We start from the raw sequence: 20566 nt of genomic DNA, 5'->3' as shown, positions 1-20566 counted from the left end.
GTGTAGTGTGTGACGCAAATTCTTTCATTTACTTACATTAATTAAAATATTTATATCGCCTCTCAGCCTGGCAAAATTTCAGAGCCAATGCACAAAAGGTAAAAAAAACATTCTTTAAAGACAAATGAAATAGTATTTAAAACAGTTTTAGAACATGTACACAGATAAAAGTCTCAAAATTGAAATCTCATTTTAGGAATGAAAGGCCAAGTACAACAGTGTACTCTTGGTTGATCAGTGGAAGCTCAAAAGGGAGAGAGCCAGTCTAACTTCCTTCAGGAGGGAATGACGCAGTCCTGCTATTGAGCAAGGCCTGACTTCATGTACTCACCAATCTAGCCTCTTGGGGTGAAGGGTCATGCAACGGGGCCTCTGTGCAGGATCTCAGATTCCTTACAGGTTCATACAGGAGGAGGCATTCCTTCAAATATCTGGGCTTCAAGCCATTTAAGAATTTATATGTCACAACAAGCATCTTGATTTCAGCTCAGAAGCAAAACAGAAGGTAGTGCGGTTGATATAAGACTAGTAATAAAGAGGCTGGCATCCTGTTATGTGCAGGGATATGTCAAATTTTCATCTGCATGATTAATTCTTTTGGTGATTGGAAAGGTTGGAAATGTTTACCAAACTCTCTATAAAAGCCTTCCTTTTACCTGCTGCAGCTCATCCTGCAACATGGCAATTTACCAGCTTTTGGAGAGTGTGGGGACCAGCATCTAGCTAACTTCTTTTAGCTGGGCACAGGTCATCTTCTGGTATCTTTGAAAATTCTAGGGAGATTGTATTAATTTCTTTCCCAATTTTAGAGCGCTGATAGTGCTGATGAAACTTTTTGTACAAGAAGTGACATAGCGAACTTGGGTTGTATTGGCTTGGGTTACTGATTTTACTTTAAAACCACTTTTTCCTTAATGTAATTGTGCTCTGACTAACTTATTTTCATGTAGGCACCTGGACATTTAGTGGGCATCAGTTAGGAATTTTCCTGGCCTTGCTTGCAGCAAACCGTTTTATCTATGGTGCTTGTGTTCTCACTTGTAAAAAGGTTGTCACTTGTGGCATTGTTCTCTTTATTCCTTCTTTAGTGCAGCAACAAACCACAAACTTGAATTGTTTGTGTTTACAAAAGAAGAAGGTGAATGGCAAATCAGATTTGGTTCAGTCCACCTCTTACAATGCTGCTTTCTGTCTCAGTTCCATTAGGTATCAGCCATCACTGGCTGCATACAGATTATTCATTTCTAAATAGAACCCAGAAAGACTTTGTGTAGTAGGAATGGAAAAGGTCTGCATTCATCACAGTTGGGAGTCAGACCAGCCTTCTCCAACTTTCGGATGTACTGTCCTACAGCTCCCATTATATTCAGTTTGCATGACTGTGCTGGCTTTGGGAAAACTTAGATTATTGAATGATCCCAAACTTAGTGAGCTACTAGCATCATTGTTCCCAACTTGATATCCATTCTAGAAACACACATCACAGCGTTACCATTCCAAGATATATGAGGTGAAAGTGGCCTACATGGCTCCCTCCCTCCTTTAATCTCACAAGATCTCTTTAAGATAGATGTGCCTTAAAATCTGACTGGCCTAAGGTCACTGAATGGGTTTAAAGGCTACATAGGGACTCCAACCTGGATCGCCATGTTTCAATATAAGACTGACCACTACACCACACCGGCATGTTCCAAGCTCTACCTGCTCTTCTGATTTTGGGGACGGCTTTAATGTTTTTGTGATGTGCAGTCAAGTTAGCTCTGATTTTTGGCAATCCTATCCCATGGTTATTAAGAGGGCTGCCATTGCTCTTTTCTCAGTCTGAGAGTGTAACTTGCCCAGGCTGATCCAATGAGTTTCCCAGGCTAAATTGGGATTTGAACCCGGTCTCCCTAATCCAGCAATGAGAATACTATACCACATTGGCTTTCATATTGTTTATACTGCCACCATAATTCTGCCTTCTTCACAATTCTGTGATATTACTATTCTGTGCTTGTTGGGAAGAGACTCCAAGGGCCACCCATTCTGCCATGGGGTTGGCTTCTCCTTAAAAACCTCCAGAGAAGTAGGCAGCACCACACTGAGGCAGCAGCATATTCCACTGTTGAACAGCTCTTACTATCAGGAAGTTATTTCTAATGTTTAAGTAGAATCTTTTCGACCCCCTGCAGTTTGAATCCATTGCTCCGTGTCCTAGTCTCCAGAGCAGCAGAAAAAAAAGGCCGGTCCACTCCTCAATGTGACAGCCTTTCAAATATTTAAACATAACTATCATGTCTGCTCTCAGCCTTCTTTTCTCCAAGCTAAATATACTCGTAGTTCCCTCAGTCATTCCTTGTAGGGTTTGGTTTCCAAACCTTAGATCATTTTAGTTGCACTTCTCTGAACATGTTTCTGCTTGTTAAGATCCCTTTGAATTGTGGTGCCCAGAACTGGACACAGTATTATTCCAGATGAGGTTTGGCCAAAGCAGAATATTACTGCTGATATCCAACACAGGCAGGACCCTCTGTTTCTTGTATTTGAGTACAATTTTATAGAGAGAAACCATACACAGGGTGTGAGGTTCTCAGCCACTCAGCCATGGTTTCAAGCGTATGAGCCATATGTAATAATCAAGAAGAGTAGAGCCTCCATAATGAGCAACCACAAAAGCAATCCTTGCCTAGCATTTCCAGGAGGAGTAAGCACCCCTCTGCATCCTACAAGACCGTTAAAGCAATTTTTTAAAGTAGCCCTCCTTGGCCCCTTCTACACTGTCCTTATATCCCAGGATCTGATCCCAGGTTATCTGCTTTGAACTGGATTATATGAGTCTCCACTGCCAGATAATGTGGGATAAGAAAACAACCTGGGATCAGATCCTGGGATATAGGGCAGTGTAGAAGGAGCCTTAGGCCCCTTCCACACAGCTAAGTAAAATCCCACATTATCTGCTTTGAACTGGGATATATGGCAGTGAGTTCCCGCTGTTAGCCCCAGCTTCTGCCGACCTAGCAGTTCGAAAACATGCAAATGTCAGTAGATCAAGAGGTACCGCTCCGGCGAGAAGGTAACAGCGCTCCATGCAGTCATGCCAGCCACATGACCTTGGAGGTGCCTACGAACAATGCTGGTCTTTGGCTTAGAAATGGAGATGAGCACCAACCTCCAGAGTTGGACACGACTGGACTTAATGTCAGGGGGAAACCTTTACCTTAACCTAACAGCAACCCAGCTTTTGCACTTTCTTATTTCACCTTGGTGATAAGGCTCCTCAGCTCCTCCTCGCTTTCAGCCATCATCTGCATATCTGAGGTTAATGTTTCTTCCAGCAATTTTAACTCCAGCCTTGGATTCACCAAGCCCCACATGTCGCATGATGTATTCTGCATACAAGTTGAATAGGTAGGGTGAGAGGATACAGCCCTGCCGTACTCCTTTTCCAATCCTGAACCAGTCTGTTGTTCCCTGGTATGTTCTTACTGTTGGTAAGGTAAAGGTAAAGGTTTCCCCTGACGTTAAGTCCAGTCATGATTGACTCTGGGGGTTGGTGCTCATCTCCATTTCTAAGCCGAAGAGCTGGCGTTGTCCATAGACATCTCTAGGTCATGTGGCCGGCATGACTGCATGGAGCACCATTACCTTCCCGCCGGAGCGGTACCTATTGATCTACTCACATTGGCATATTTTCGAACTGCTAGGTTGGCAGGAGCTGGAGCTAACAGCGGCCGCTCCCGGGGTTTGAACCTGGGACCTTTCAGTCTGCAAGTTCAGCATTGACCCTCCTGACGTGCGACGGGAAGTTGCTGCTAACGGTGAGAGAAATACGGTCGAACATTGTGAAATCCACCCACTGCATGACTATCAGCCTCCTCCCACCAGACTCAAATCAAGGAAAAGCTTCATGAAAACCACCACTCTTCTTGATGTTCCTCCAGCAACAGCAAGAGTGTCCCTCTGGGCAGCTAAACCAGGCAATTCTAAGTGGATCCCCCCCCCCCCCCCATGAGGGTCTTCCTCCAGGGACAAACCAAGAATGGGCAACTTGGAAGTCCCTGAACAGACTGAGAAGCGGAGTGGGCAGATCAAAAGACAACCTGGCAAGATGGTACTACCTGGAGGAATCCTCCACCTTGTGTGACTGTGGAGCAGAACAAACAACTTCGCATATGTTTGCTTGCCCACAATGTCCTGCCTCATGCACGGAGAAGGAGTTGTTTAAAGCTACAGACAATGCGGTCGCTGTTGCCTGCTTTTGGTCTAAAACTATTTAGATGCTTGTGATTTCCTTTATTTCATCACTTTTAAATTTATTTATTATGCAATGCTTTTGACACGAAATAAATAAATTATACAGGAGACAGACAAGGTGACTTGGTATCCCCATACCACCAGGAACTTGCCACAATGTATTATGATCCACACAGCCAGTCTCATTTCACTTTCTGATTCAGCACTGTATGTGTGTGTGGGGGGGGGGGGGAGGAGTGCTTTGCTCGTTGCCTGGCGACTACGGCGTGCTGACGTCACGCTCCCCCTCTCATATTTCCCAAAGTGCGCACCTCCAGGGAGGGACGTCGGGGGGCGCCGTTGGAATGGACAGGAGCGTCGAGCGGTGCGCATGCGCTCTCGGCGTGCGGCGGGCTTGTTGAATGCGGGCGGTGGAGGGAGGGGGCTTGTGCTGAATTGCTGAGCGGGCGGGGAGAGGAGGAGAGGGCGGGAGTGGGAGGTATATAAGGCGCGCTCTCTCTCGGCGAGGCCGAGGCAATCCGGCGTCGAGTCCAGTTGCGCCTCCTTTTACGGAGGAGGGGAGCGTCCCTAGGGTCCTGCAGGTAGGTACCCCAATACTGGAAAGACCCCACATCGGTTTTCCTTAGTGAAGAGGGCGCAAGGAGTGGGGAAACCCTTCTTTTCCTTCCCTTTTCGCCTACGTCCCTCTTCCAAGGTGCACCAAGAGAGTCCCTCTATCAGCCAGGCATGGGCAAACTTCGGCCCTCCGGGTGTTTTGGACTCCAACTCCCACAATTCCTTGCAGCCGGTAGGCTGCTAGGAATTGTGGGAGTTGGAGTGCAAAACACCCGGAGGGCCGAAGTTTGCCCCTTTGATAGTTGCTGGTGTGGCTTCAAGGGAGTTGCTGTCCTGTGCCTTTAAGACACATCATCTTGTGGTGAGATGGCGAAGATGTTGGGAAAGAAGTCTCTGTGTTTAAGCAGAGTGGAAAAGACTAAACGCTGGGAGGGACCCATGTTGATTTCTGCACCCTCTTTACAGGTTTCCAAAGGCTGTGCCTGGCCGCTGTCAGCACAGTTGGGCATCCCAATCCATGGATCCTGCACTCATGGATTCAACGATATACTGCTTGAAATTAAGCAAAAAAAAATCCCCAAAAGTAAACCTTAATTTTTCCTTATTACTATGCCATTGTATATAATGGGAAAGGAGCATTGCCGGGAACCATATCTAGAGGAATCCAAATGAACCACTCTAAGATGCTAGCTAGATTAAGTGGGCCCTAGATCTGAACTTATTTATAGGGCAGGCATGGGAAAACTTCGGCCCTCCAGGTGTTTTGGATTTCAATTCCTAACAGCCTACCAAAGTCTGAAACAGCTGGGGGGCCGAAGTTGGCCCATGCGTATTATAGGGTCTTATAAAACCACTTAAGGAAGTCTTTCTCAACCTGTTGCCTATTAGACATGTCTGACGATAACTCTCTTTATGGATGGTGATGGGATTATAACCCAACATATATGTGAGGAGAAGATTGGTTTAAAGAAATTTTGGGAGTTTCCCACTAGCCTCCAGCTTTATTTTGTCTGTAGATCTTGTTTAGCTGGCTATTAATGAAGAGGGGAAAACTTTTTGCTCTGCTTATCCTGTGCATATGATTCCCCACTTACTCCATGGTCAAAAATAGAGCAGTGCCTGTCAGAGATGTGAAGGGGCAATTTAGGCAAGAGAAGGGTGTTGGTTTTTTTTTTTAAGTACTGTACTTAACTATTTCACCATGTAGCTTGGCTTTACAATTACGTTGTTAGTTCTTCTTTTTAGTAGAAAAAAATGATGTATTTCCTATAGACATGGGGAGAAGTGGAGAGTGCAGCCTTTTCTTCTTGGGCTGGATTATGTATTGCGCCTCTAGTTCATTCCATCCTGCTGGCTGAATCCACAAAATAAAAAACAAAACTTTGTCAATGTGTTGTCAAAGATTTTCATGGCCAGAATCACTGGGTTGCTGTCAGTTTTCCAGACTGTATGGTCATATTCTAGAAGCATTCTTTCCTGACGTTTCACCTGCATCTATGGCAGGCATCCTCAGAGGTTATGAAGTATGCCTCACATGGCCATACAGCCTGGAAAATTCACAGCAACACAAAACTTTGTCATCTTAAGGAGACAAGGGTAAAAATGGGAGTAATGAAGTCTGGCTATTGTCCATGGCTTCCTCTGTCCTCCTCCCATTGTTCCAAGTGATCTTGTTCAAAAGGACAAGATGGGAGATCTCTTGTTATTTGCTAACTATCACAGATTGGAATAGGGTAGCCTCTTAAGTAGAATTTGCTCTCTTGAGTTCAGGAAGACTACTTGTTAAATGCTACAAATATTTTACTTAGTGACTCCTAGACTGGCTCTTTTGGATTACAGTAACCCTAAATCATTGCTGGTTGGCTATTCTGGCTAAACTGATTAGCGTTGTAGCACTGAATGCCTGAAGGTTCTGTCATTAGAAAAGGCTAAAAAATCATTCTGGTTCTGTTGTGTCTGTGGGCTTCTAGTGTGATTGTGTCTTTTTAATTTTTTGGTTTCTTGCAGACAAGTGTTCTTAGTGTGCTGCGTCCTACAAGGAGTTGGTCACTGTCTGTTAATTTCAAATGAGAAAGCAGATTTTCATTCTAGTGCTTTTAAAGGTGTGGACATTATCTTTGGGCTTCTTAAAAGTTGGATTGGGCCTTAAACCTTGCTGTATCGAAGAAAAAGCAAAGGAAGTTGCTTTTTCCTGTCACTTAGAATCTATTATCTTGTCCTTTAAAGAGCCATTCTCCTACTCTCATTGTTTTGCTTCTGTTTCGCTTAGTACATACTGTTGCAAAAGTCTACAAGTATATCGACTATGCAGACAGCAACCATAGTGATTTTAAATTCAGCTTAAACATCATTGTCACAGTCTTTACTTTTTCTGTGTTCTTTTCCTATTTCTAACCCAGTGTTGACCTACATCTCCCATCATCTTTAGCCAGCATAGGCCATGCTGGTTGAGGATGTTGGAGTTTACAGTCTCATACATCTGGAGGGCACCACTTTAGGGAAGGTTGCGCCAAACATAGTGTTTATACCAGTGGTTCGCAATCTGGGGTCCCCAGATATTTTTGGCTTGCCTACAACTCACAGAAATCCCAGCCAGTTTACCAGCTGTTAGGATTTCTGGGAGTTGAAGGCCAAAAACATCTGGGGACCCCAGGTTGAGAACCACTGGTTTACATAGTTTTCTTCTTCCATCATAAATGTGTATATAATGCCCCATGCATCTGATTAAATGAGCCATCATTCATGAAAGGTCATACCCTAACAACCTATTAGCCTTTAAGGTGCCAAAAGATTGTCTGCTGTTCTTGATGTTACAGATAAAGAACTTGGGAAAGTTACTTTTTTAAACTGCAAGTTCTATGGCTCCCCAACCAACATGATCACTTGGCTGAGATATTTTAGGAGTTGAAATCCAAAAAGGTGACAGTATGAAGCTTTGACCATAACTACAACATATGCTCTTCATGTTTATAAATGTATTTCCTGGAAATGCTTATCAATATCTTCAGACTTGTTACCCAGCAACAACAAGTTTAGTCCTAATTTTCAGGTTTGTTTCCATCTGCTTGAGTTAGGTGGGTGTTACTGACAAAGGAAAGGCCTCGCTCTGATTACTAGTAGTCTCCTGAGCTTAGCTTGGTTTCTGTTTATTTTCAAACAGAAAACACCTTGCTTTGTTCCAAACTCGGTTTACTTTCCACTGAAATAGCTGACAGCTGAGGAACAACATTGACCCATTCTTAACAGAAGTACAAGGGCTCCAAAGCAACACCTGAGAAATGTGCTTCACCAGGGTACCACTGGTGTCCATTCTGGTGCTGCTTGACTGAGGAAGCCATAGTTGGAAGATGCTGCAAAAGCTTCAGTCCAGGGAAAGGACGTCTAAGTCCATTATACATTTTTGCTGCTAGTGTGGAGGCTCAAGGCATTCTTTCTGCAGCTTGTGGCATAAGACCCCGTCCAGGTATGTTTTGCCGACTCAGCCCCACCAAGAAGCTGGAGAAATCAAAGCTCCTTGCCTCTTCCTTAGCAGAGCACATTCCTCTGCTGTCCCTGTGGAGAGATGGTATTAAGCTCTTGTTGGTCCTGTTGCTGTTAGCTTTCAGTCTGAAGCGCTTCAGCCTGCCAAGGAGGGCTGGTACACACTGGTACACTACAATAAGAAGGGGCAAATGCTACGTCTCCCTTGCCAGTTGGTCTGGTACAAGAAGCTCTGAAGACCATGGCACATTGTAATTTCCTCTCTTCCTAGAGGAGATGGATGTCCTAGGGCTCAACCCAAAGAACAGAATGTTTCTGTTACATGTGTATATATGTGGATTTTCTTTCCTGATCCCTTCTGATTTGTCCTCGCTCCTGCATTAGATCTAGTCATGAAGTATTTGACGTTTCCAGGACTAATTTGCATTTCTCCCAGTCTTGATGAGCAACCAGTGGAATATGACTGTCATTTTGCATGCCTTATATAGGCAAGATTGCCTAGAGAGAATGGAGGAAGGCAGAGGGAGTAGTTAATGTCCAAAGGCAATCTTTTTGTCTGCTTGTTGTGTCATAGGGTTTTTTCAGCTGGCTTACCCAAAAAGTACCAAAGCGATAGCAATGCTTAGTGGAGAGTTTCTGTTCCTAGAATGATTAGGTGGAGTAGATTAAAGATTCACCCTTTATTAGAAGTAGCTGTGCTAAAATAAAGATCATGAGAACAGGGCAGTTTCTATGGGTGTCTCTATGCCAGTGGTTCTCAACCTGTGGGTTCCCAGATGTTTTGGCCTTCAACTCCCAGAAATCCTAACAACTGGTAAACTGGCTGAGATTTCTGGGAGTTGTAGACCAAAACCTGTGGGGGCCCACAGGTTGAGAACTCCTGCTCTACACTGTTAAATTAATGCAATTTGATACTACTTCAATTTCAATAGGTCCGAACTAAGGAAATATAGGAATTGTAGTTTTACAAGGTCTTTAGCCTTCTCTGCCAAAGAGTGCTGGTGCTCACTAAACTACAACTCCTAGATTTCCATAGCATTGAGACATGGCAATTCAAGTGGTCTAAAACTGCATTGTTTCTACAGTGTAAGTGTACCTTTTGTCTTCCTATCCCAACACAGGATCCCTCATTCTTGAATGTTTATACTGTATTCCCAGTTTGGAAGCTCCTCTGTCTGCTGTGGGATTGGAGTCTACTAAAATGGTTCTTGATGGTCCTTATGCCCACATGGGGAGTTTCTCCTTATTGCTGTGGGGGTGGAGGCAGGCCTGGTCTTATCTCACACATTTGGTTCCTGACAACCTCTGTTCTTCATGGGTTTCATTCACACAATCGTGTTTTTCTTCCTTTCTTTGGCTCTGGGGATTCCATTGGGTTTGCTCTTGGGAAGCAGCCATTTTGAACTGACTCTGCTTCAAACACTGGTAGTGAGAGCAGTGGCCCTTCCACACAGCCATATAACCCAGAATATAAAGGCAGAAAATTCCACATTGCCTGCTTTGAACTGGATTATCTGAGTTCACATTGCCACATATTCCAGTTCAAAAACAGAAAATGTGGGATTTTATTCAGCTGTGTGGAAGGGGCCTCAGTTCACTATTTATGATGACTGGCCCTGGGAAATTGAGTGCTTAGGCATATGACAAACCTCATTTTCATAATTAATCCAGATATTTTTATTGACTCAAGCAAAAGTGTCCGAGGTTTAAAATAAGCCCATCCAAAGGTCATGTGAATTTATCCAAAATATACATTTGTTCCTTAGGCATATGGACTCTTAGTTGAGACTCCTGTTGTTACTATTAAGAAGCCAGCATTTAATACTGCTGAGATGAGCCCTTCAAAGGCTAAAGTTAGAAGTCCTTCAGGAATGTTGTCTTGGTAAAAATAGAGGCTTTTTCACTCAGTGTTCTGAGAATGGGTGGAAGACAGGAATTATTCCTACTCTTTCCTGGCCCTTTGTGTCACTGTTCTTATGTATTTTGTGTGGTAGTTTTGCTTTTTGTCTGTTGTCTTTTGGTATCTTGTTTTGCTAGGACAATGATGGAAGCTTAAAGAAGGGGAGAGGAGCTGTGGCATTCCAGAGATGTTTGGACTGTAGCTTCCATAATCGTTCACAATAAGCTATGCTGGCTAGAACTGTTTTGTAGTGAAAGGCCAAAAGCCCATGAGGCCCATAGTTGTCTGGTCTTGCTCTAAAGACAAGGGAAGGAAAAACTTCACTGTAGGTCTAAAGAGGAAGCACTAATGGGGAAACAGCAAGGAGAGGATGGAGGGGAGCACTTTGGGTCATGGTTCATGATGTGACATAAATGGCAAACTTTGGAGGAGGAGCTTGCATTTCCACTTGCATCTGCTAAGACAGCAGAGCCAGTCCTGTTGGTCAGGCACCTCTTCTTCATATTATCTAGTCCTCAATAGCATATTGAGTGTTTCTTTCTCCTTTCCCACAGAAATGACTGATATAGACTCATACAAAGTGCTGCTGGATGGACCAGCACCATGGGGCTTCAGGTTGCAGGGTGGCAAGGACTTCAACATGCCACTCTCCATCTCCAGGGTGAGTATCAGCGCCTCAAAGCCCCTTGACAGGGAGCTATACCCACTCTCACTCTGAAGGATGTTGAGCAGTTGTGATTTCTTTGTTATATCATTACTTCCTTTGCAGATCATTCCTGGGTTGGCATATCCGTTACCTCGCCCTTCTTCCCCCAAACCTTTCACGTTCTCTTTGTACCTTTTATTGAGAGGAAAAGAAAGACTCTGGCTGGATGGATGGCCTAATGTCATTGGACCCATGATGTAATGAGGGGGTCCTTGGCAGTGACTGGACTGTCACTTGATACCAGGCTTCTTGATGCTCCCACTCCCTATTTTTGGACCTGTGGAAATGGCACTTGCCTGTGGCTGGGTGGAGATAACTCTCCACAGGAAGGGTTTGTGGTAATGTGACTACATAATTTCTGCTGTTCTAAATATGATGCCAAGAAATGTAGCTTAGTAGATCTTTATATCAGAGGGGAGTAGTCTTGCAGTTCATTTTCAACAGCGGATTGTGTTGGTCCATCAATTTTTTAATGTGCTGAGGTGATTATTTCTTTCATTTTTCTTTCTACATATTACCAAGTCTCCTGAGAGGTACTGGTTTGAGTAGAGTGAAATGATATTCACAGCTTCTTTCAGTGAGCTGACATCTTTAAGTCTACCCATTCAAAACTGCATTCTGTGCTAGGAGGCAAAAAGGAAGACTGTCTTGAAGATTAGTAGGCAGGATTTTGACAAGAGTAAGGGTGACTAAACTGTAGTCTTCCAGATGTTGTTGGACTTGAATTCCCATAATCCTTTGTCAGTTGCTGTAGCATTATTGGGACTTGCATTCTGACAACATCTGGAGGGCCAGCAGTTATCCATCCCTGTAGTAGAGGGAAAATGTAGAGAAGATATGCAATTTGTGGCTCTTCAGCTGTTACTGAACTGCTGCACTCCCATCATCTATCACCATTGGGTAGGTAGTTGGGGCATAATGGTAGGATTGGAATCCCTACAACATCTGGAAGGCCACACATTCATATTCCTGATGTAGACACCGATTTTCTCTTGCTGCAAATGAGACCCAAGGTCACCAATGAGCCATTTTTGTGAGTGGGCATGTGGCTCAAATCCCAGTTTGGCCACAAATGTCCAAGGCAGCTTTAAGGTCTTCTATTCCATAAGAAAACCAGCATTTCCCATCTGTAATGTAGAGATTATAGTGCTCTGCCTCACAAGATGATATTGATGGTGTGTGTGAAATACTTTCAACGCTTAAGATAAGTGCATCATAAACACTTAAGTCTTCTCCTTTATTGTCTAAAATCTCTGTAGCAACCTGCCCATTCTTCTATGCTGGTGCCCCTTAAATGTTCCTCCTAGGCCTGTAGGAACCTCCTTATCATCCTAGGCTGCTTCCCCAGAAGAGCTATTCGTGACCTGAAAGTGCCCCTCTGGGTTGCTGTGGGTGCCGGTGAAAGCTGTCAGAGGATGGCTTGCAGACAACTCCTCCTCTGCATGGAATTGCCTTATAAGCCTTGGAATGCTGACCGCAGCTGCTGCTGACGCTTGCGGCTGCTTGGCAAAACAGACTGTTTCTCTATAAACGAGAAGCCCTGAGAAGGGCTGGAGAAAGGCACCAGAAAGCTCTCCCACGACCCGGAGCTAGACTTCTCCCCATGTATAAACCCTTTGCTGAAGTTACCTGGGCTTTTGTGCCACCAGTTTTTTTGTGCCATCAATGTTCAGCAGAGTTACTTTTTCTTTTTTGCTTCACAGTTTTCAGAACCCCCCCCCCCTTATTTAGCATGGCCAGTGACCCTTCTGGTTAAGGAATTCTGAGAATTGTAATCCCAGTGTGGTTTTTGAAGATGGAAGTTCTGTTTGTGCTTTCTGCTGTTTCTCCAGCCTCTCTCTAGGGACGTAGTTCTGTTTTCCTGCCTGGAGGACTTTGTGCTGAGGCAGCCTCTTCTGTTTTTGTTCTCCCACTCCCTCTTTTTTAAAAAGTTTCTCTTGGCCCTGGGCCAATCCTTAACAAAGCCCCTGCCTAGACAGGGGAGAGCCTATCTGTGGAAAGACCCCAGCTTGTGCCTCCCGCAAACATACCAGACGAGAATAGCAGTCCCTTTCCCCTTGCGCTAGCATGCCCCGGCCCATCCCTCTTGTAAGCTGTATGAGAGCTTGTTTTGTGGCAGGGCCTTGAGAAAGCTTTCCTTCCAGCACTATTTGGGTAGGTGGTGTGTTGCATTTGCCCATGGGTAATATGGCTGAGAGTGGCGTGTGTCTCTTACTCAAGCCAACACATCACTTCCCGGGCAGCTGCAGGTGGCCAGACACAGCCTGCAGTCCTACGTTTTTGCTCTGTGGCAAGTCCATCAGTGTTAGTAACAGATTCAGAGAGACTGCTGTAATAGTCTTTGGTGCTGTTAAACGTATGGGAACCTGGATGCAGTGATAGTACCTTAGGGCACATCTGTTACATTTCATGTCATTTTTATTCAGTCACTCACTGTCTTGAGCAAAATATGGAATATTTTGCCATACAAGCACACTTTCTCTTTCTAAATGATAGGCACAGAATCTAGCTTTTTCATTAATTCATGCCGTGGAAGATATGCAACATGCTAGAGGAATGGTGACAGATGTGCAGAAGATGCTGAGAATTGTGAAGTCAGCAGATTATAACAAATTACTTTTAAATAAAGGATCAGATGCCACCTCTCAAAAACAATTCCTAATTTTTGGCGCAGAGAAAAGACAGGCAAAGGGTCTTATGATGGAGGAGTAGAATAATAAGTAAGAAGGACAGTGTGAAACTTCATCCAGCTATTCAAAAGCTTCTATCTTTCCTTTCATGAGGTAAAAAGTCTTGCATGGAAAATAAATAGGAAGTGGAGTACAGGTAGATCGTATGCTTAATGAGGACTACACTCCCACTCCCATGCAAATATTAGTCTTTGCAAAACCCTAGCATGACTCAGTCATGTTTGCTTTGTTGTTTTCAGAGTTGCATGTAGGGTTGTTGTTCAGTACTTTCTAAGTAAGGAATACATAGCCTGTGGACCTTTCAATGTTTTTAATTGACAGCTCCCAGAATTCTTCACTCTTGGTCATGTTGGAAGGGTCTAATGGGATTTGAAGTTCCCCAACTTCTAGAGCCCTGCATGTTCCCCATTCCTTCTCTAAATAAGGGCAATAGGAAAATCTTATACTATCCAGAAAACAATTGATTTCATTGTTTTAACCACCTCACATCAGATGGTTACAGAGAAATCCTTGGAAATATGTGGGAAGCAGCTGATGAATATCTTAGAAAACAATGAAGATTAGGGTGATGTTTTTAGTTGTGGAGCAAGCCTATTGCACTATTTAGTTTTTGTCTTTTTTTATTGTCCCACTGTTGTAGGACTGTTAATCTTTTTCAGTCTTGGGGTTTATTTTACTCTAGGGCAGTGGTTCTCAATCTGTGGATCACCATGTGTTTTGGCCTACAACTCCCAGAAATCCCAAGTAGTTTATCAGCTGTTAGGATTTCTTGGAGCTGAAGGCCAAAACACTACTCTAGGATCAAAAAGAAAAGGAAAAAACTGGAGGAAAAGAAGCATGAAAATAACAGTGCTAAATGCTTTATACAATAAGAACAAATCTTGATCTGTATAATGGTTGAAAAATATAATTCATTTTGTACACATTGAGCATATAAGCCTCTCTTTGGAAGGTGACAATGCTGTATTTATCAAACTGAGAATGGGTATTAATTTTATTATTGTAAACAAAGGATTCTTTCCTTAGAAAACTCCATTTTAGGTTTAACCTGGAAGGTGCTGCACCCAGAAGTTAGGGATTTTGTGTAATACCTTTCTCTGCAAAAGCAATGAATCTCTTTCCAGATTCTCATGTTGAGCTAAATACCTTTGCAGCCTTCTCTCAACAATTTTTCCAAGGAGTAAGGATTCTGAAAAGGGACAGGTTTCCCTTCTCAGTCTCTGAAGTATGTGCTTTTGACTTTGGGGAAAGGGAGGAGATGTTGGGAATTGGAGAAGGGTTCAGCAAACCTGTGGTAAACAGCTGCTTTTTTTTCTTCTGTGCCCAATAACGCGTGTCCCTTTGAGATTAGAAGAAAGTACAATGCAGTGTTCCCCCAGTTATAGCAGGGAAGCCCCTTTTACTACCTAATGATAAATAGCCATGTAGATGACCAGCTGATTATAATTGGAACTGAACTACGTTTTCTTTCAAAGGTTCCAAAAGACCTCTCATTTCTGGAAGTGTGGCAGTCTCAAATTTATTTTTGAGGATCTCTTGGCCTAGGATAGCTCACTAGTGCCCTTCCACAGGAACTAACTTCTCTATGTTCCTGTGAGGCCTTTTCTTGTATCGACTTTTTATGACTGTTTTTCTTATGCTGATGTTTTTATGGTTGCTGATTTGTCTATTGTTTTTGTTTTGATTTTGTACTGTTGTGTTGGGCAAAACCCCATGTAAGCCGCCCCGAGTCCCTTCGGGGAGATGGGGCGGGGTATAAGAATAAAGTTGTTATTATTATTATTATTATCAACACAACGACGTTGTATGGCACAGCAAACAAGATAGGTATGCTGGATTTCGTTTCGCAAAACCACAAGTCGAACACTTCCCAAGTGTCTAGGACTGTGTGATGTATTTTCTGATGATGTGTGCAGATCCCAGTAGGGTGGCCTTTTGCAGTTGGCAGATGGTGATTTTGTCAATGTCTATTGTTTCCAAATGCCGGCTGAGATCTTTTGGCACAGCACCCAGTGTGCCCATCACCACCGGGACCACCTGTACTGGTTTCTGCCAGAGTCTTTGAAGTTCAATCTTGAGGTCCTGATAGCGGCTGAGTTTTTCCTGTTGTTTTTCATCTATGCGACTGTCACCTGGGATGGCAACATCAATGATCCAAACCTTGTTCTTTTCCACAACTGTGATGTCTGGTGTGTTGTGTTCCAGAACTTTGTCAGTCTGGATTCGGAAGTCCCACAGTATCTTTGCGTGCTCATTTTCCAATACTTTTGCAGGTTTGTGATCCCACCAGTTCTTTGCTGCTGGGAAGTGGTACTTGAGGCATAAGTTCCAATGAATCATTTGGGCCACATAGTTGTGCCTCTGTTTGTAGTCTGTCTGTGCGATTTTCTTACAGCAGCTGAGGATATGATCAATGGTTTCATCGGTTTCCTTGCACAGTCTGCATTTTGGGTCATCAGCTGATTTTTCAATCTTGGCCTTAATTGCATTTGTTCTGATGGCTTGCTCCTGGGCTGCAAGGATCAGGCCTTCTGTCTCCTTCTTCAGGGTCCCATTCGTGAGCCAGAGCCAGGTCTACTCCTTATCAGCTTTTCCTTCAATTTTGTCAAGGAACTTTCCATGCAGTGTTTTGTTGTGCCAGCTGTCAGCTCTAGTTTGTAGTGCGGTTTTCTTGTACTGGTTTTTTGTCTGCTGTGCTTTGAGGAGTTTCTGATTTTTGACTTCAATCAAAGCAGGTTCTTCACTTTGCTTTACATATTCTGCCAGGGCATGTTCTTCTTCTTTGACTGCTTGCTTTACTTGTAAGAGTCCTCTGCCCCCTGATCTTCTAGGCAGATATAGCCGGTCAACATCACTTCGAGGGTGCAGTGAATGATGAATGGTCATGAGTTTTCTTGTTTTTCTGTCCAAATTGTCCAGTTCCACCTGTGTCCAATTTATAATGCCAGCAGTATATCTTATGACAGGTATGGCCCAGGTGTTTATGGCCTTGATGGTGTTGCCTCCATTGAGCTTGCTTTTGAGAATTTTTCTGACCCTTTGTGTGTATTCTTTGCTGACCACAGTTTTCACATGTTCATGCTTGATGTTGTCCAGCTGTAGTATGCCCAGATATTTATAGGCCTCTGGCTGGTGACACTTTATTGTTTGGCCATTGGGCATATTTATGCCCTCACTTTCAATGATTTTTCCCTTCTTCAATGCCACTGTCGAACATTTGTCCAAACCAAACTCCATGTTGATATCAGTGCTAAAAATTCGGACAGTGTTGGTCAGAGACTGGATTTCAGTTTCTGTTTTCCCATATAGCTTCAGGTCATCCATGTACATCAAATGTGAAATTTTGTGAGAATTCTTAGATATTTGATAGCCGAGATTTGTTTTTTGTAAGATTGTTGACAGAGGGATCATGGCAATAATGAAAAGCAGAGGGGACAATGAATCTCCCTGGAAAATTCCTCTCCTGATGTTGACAAGTCCATAGCTTTCATTTCCAACAAACAGTTCAGTTTTCCAGTGCTCCATCATGTTTTCAATGAAGGTGCCAACGGTTTTACAAATCCCGATGGCGTCCAGGCACTTGATGATCCAGCTGTGTGGGAGTGAGTCAAAGGCTTTTTTGTAGTCAATCCACGTCATGTGAAGATTAGCTTTTCGGCTCTTACAGTTCTCCAGAATCATTTTGTCAATCAATAACTGGTCTTTTGTGCCCCTGCTTTTCCGTTTGTTGCCTTTCTGTTCATCTGGCAAGATGTTTTTTTCTTCAAGATAGTCTTGAATTCTGTCAGCTATGATGCCAGTCAGTAGTTTAAACATAGTGGGCAGACACGTTATTGGCCTGTAGTTTCCTGGTGCTGCTCCTTTTGCTGGATCCTTTTGTATCAGGTATGTTCTTCCAGTTGTTAGCCATTCACTGATACTTCCTTTCTGCAGCATCTCATTGAATTGTTGGGCCATTTTTCCATGTAAACTAATCAGATGTTTGAGCCAAAATCCATGAAGTTGATCACTACCAGGCGATGTCCAGTTCTTGACTTTTTGCACTCGTTTGCTGGTCATTTCAGTTGTTATTTCCATCAGTTCCATTTTGTTCTGTGAGAATTTTCCTTCAAACTCCTTTATCCACCCAGCGTTTTTGTTGTAGTTTTTATTATTTTCCCAAAGTTCTTTCCAGAACTTTGTTGTTGCAGTTTTCTCTGGCTTTTTGGTTACTGTGTCTGTTGTTTGGTTCAGACTCTGGTAGAATCGTCTTTGGTCTGATTGAAACAGTTGATTTTGTCTGTACTGGATGATTCTGGCTTCATTATTATTATTATTATTATTATTATTATTATTATTATTTTAGAGTAGTGATATTTGCTGTGGAAGAGCAGCAGGTTTTCTATCCTAGCGAGCCAGGAACTAGTATCATACTTCTGCCCATTGACTTCCGCTGTTTCCTTCCTTCCTGAAAACTCACAGTGGACTGGCAGCAATTGCTCAAAAGCTAGCACTTAACTAGCACTCAAAAACTAGTAATTGTGTTCTTGAGTATAATTTCCCTTGTCTTGGTTGGCATGGGAGTTCCAATCCTGAAAGCCTGTAATGTATGTGGGAAAAGAATACCGAGAGAAGGGCCAGGGCCCCTTGAGGTCCTGCAGGGGTGCCTGGGGCAGTTCGTATTTTTTTCAGCATCTCCACCCTTTCCTGTTATGTTGTGGGCTCCACTCCCACAATAATTGACATAACTGGCTTGCAGTGAGAGACAGCAAGGGCAGTTTGAGATGTTGGAGCAGACATTCTTTTTTATGTCTGACTATCAATCCGGTTTCCTAATTTGGATATGTTTTTGTGGTCACTCTCAAGGATGGACCAGTCTGTTTTACTTGCTTGTTTCAGTGTCAGGGGTAAGGGAACATAGCTCATTCTGCTGGGGCACTACACATATAAAGCACCATGATTCAGCTTTTAACTGTTGTAGGAACATTATGTGGAGCCCTTTTGTCTGTAGTTTGCTAAGGCACTAAAGCCCACTGTCCCTTATATAAAGTGGCAAAAACGAGGTTTACTTCTTGGAAACCTTATTTTGAATATTTTCATAGTGTATATGGTTGAGACAATGGATGCAGTATTCATGAATATGGATGCCCAACTGTATGTCCAGTAAAGTTTTGCTCTGTTTCTTGCAAAAATCCTATAGACCCTACAGGTAAACTATGGAGGGGCTCATCTCATTAAATTTGTTGTGTTGTCAAAACTTTCAGCAGATTAATTCAGATCCAGTATTAATTTGGCACTGACTACAAGAATTGCCTGGCTTTCCCAGAGCATGATACTTTGTCTCCATCTCTGGGGCTTGGCACATTAGAGTACAGAGTTGACTAGTTTCACCTCTTGTTTTCAACCCAGAATGGCATTTTGAGCCTTGTTAAAAGGGTAGATATATTTATCTGAGCATATCATTCCTGTATACCCAATCTTGTTAAATTATATATTTAACAAGGTATAGAAGCCAATGTATCATTTCTCAAATGCCTAAGGCTTGTCTGGACTCTATAAAAGGAATTAGCAACCAATGATTTCTGGGCCAAATGTGTTTGCTTCTGACGTAAGCCCAGAAACAAAGGAGGGAAGTAGAATGATTCATAGTTGAAGCAATAGGATTTGTCAGTAAGTCACTCAAGGGAATGGATGATGAATGTCTGACCTTCCAGATATTGGACTCCAAGCCCCATCAGTCTTCACTATTGACTTTGGTGCAATCCAACTGCATATGTCCCTTACTGCTACATGTCCCCCCACTGCTATGTAATGGAATTGGGCTGGGAATTTGGCCCACCAGTTTCCTAAAGAAGCCTTGTGGCAAAATGAATTACAGTAGAGTCTCACTTATCCAACACTCGCTTATCCAATGTTCTGGATTATCCAATGCATTTTTGTAGTCAATGTTTTCAATACATCATGATATTTTGGTGCTAAATTCATAAATACAGTAATTACTACATAGCATTACTGCGTATTGAACTACTTTTTCTGTCAAATTTGTTGTATAACATGATGTTTTGGTGCTTAATTTGTAAAATCATAATCTAATTTGATGTTTAATAGGCTTTTCCTCAATCCCTCCTTATTATCCAACATATTCGCTTATCCAACATTCTGCCGGCCCGTTTATGTTGGATAAGTGAGACTCTACTGTACTAGGGAATATTCTCAGCCCAGCTTTTGGAAAGCCTTCCTTATACCAGACAGTAGTACTCTCAGATATTTAGGTGATATTTTGTATATGGGATGTTCCTGTTCTGATTTTCTTAGTTGGGAACCCTCTGTTGATGTTGGATAACACTGCCCACAATACCACAGGCAATTGATCTGGAACATCACTTTGGACTGATGGGAGAAATTGTGAGACAGGAATAGAAAGCTTAGCACTTTGTTTGGACTTAATGCTGCAGAATGGGTATTAAATAGATGTTGACTGGCCTTAGTAAGGAAGAAGCCACTGCCTCATTAACTCAATGCCTCTGGATTAACGGTTCACAGAGTGTGCGACTCCTTTATGCTTCCTGGCTTCCTTTAACTCATTATGAAGTGGTGATTTCTGCATGGCTCATGCATAAAAGAAGGATACTGTGTGAGTCACACTCTGGCAAGTGGTTGAAATGTGTACCATAGTGATGTCATGAAGAAACTGATGTGTCAGAGTAGTCCTGAAACTCACAGACAAAAGAGCCCAGGATTTGCTTTTTTTTTTTTTTTAAGGAAATTAATTAGCCCCACATATCTAGGATGGACAAACTGACAAGTTTTGAGTAAGGACAAAGAATCAGTCTGATAGAACTGAGGAAATTATTTTGCTCAGGTTTTTGTCTCAGGCTATCACCGGAGCCCCTGATGACGCAGCATGTAAAGCACTGAACTGCTGAACTTGCGGACTGAAAGTCGCAGGTTCGAATACGGGAAGCGGAGTGAGCGCCTGCCATTAGCCCCAGCTTCTGCCAATCTAGCAGTTCGTAAACA

At 43.0% G+C, this 20566-nt stretch overlaps 1 protein-coding gene across 4 annotated transcripts in view; it reads left to right on the top strand.

Moving 5' to 3' along the window:
• Positions 1-4662: 4662 nt before the first annotated feature.
• The window catches only part of pdlim7 (PDZ and LIM domain 7), a 55091-nt gene continuing 39187 nt past the window's right edge, over positions 4663-20566 (top strand). For all 4 annotated transcript variants that reach the window (XM_062970175.1, XM_016991549.2, XM_016991551.2 and 1 more), the window contains exons 1-2: positions 4663-4817; positions 10726-10832. In XM_062970175.1, coding sequence (XP_062826245.1) covers positions 10728-10832 — 105 coding nt within the window. In that variant the 5' untranslated portion in view covers positions 4663-4817; positions 10726-10727. The remainder of the gene's footprint in view (positions 4818-10725; positions 10833-20566) is intronic.

The sequence above is a fragment of the Anolis carolinensis genome, chromosome 2 (assembly GCF_035594765.1).
Source record: "Anolis carolinensis isolate JA03-04 chromosome 2, rAnoCar3.1.pri, whole genome shotgun sequence".
Classification (NCBI taxonomy): domain Eukaryota; kingdom Metazoa; phylum Chordata; class Lepidosauria; order Squamata; family Dactyloidae; genus Anolis; species Anolis carolinensis.
Note: the sequence above shows the minus strand (reverse complement) of the source record. Positions and strands in the feature narration are given on the sequence as shown.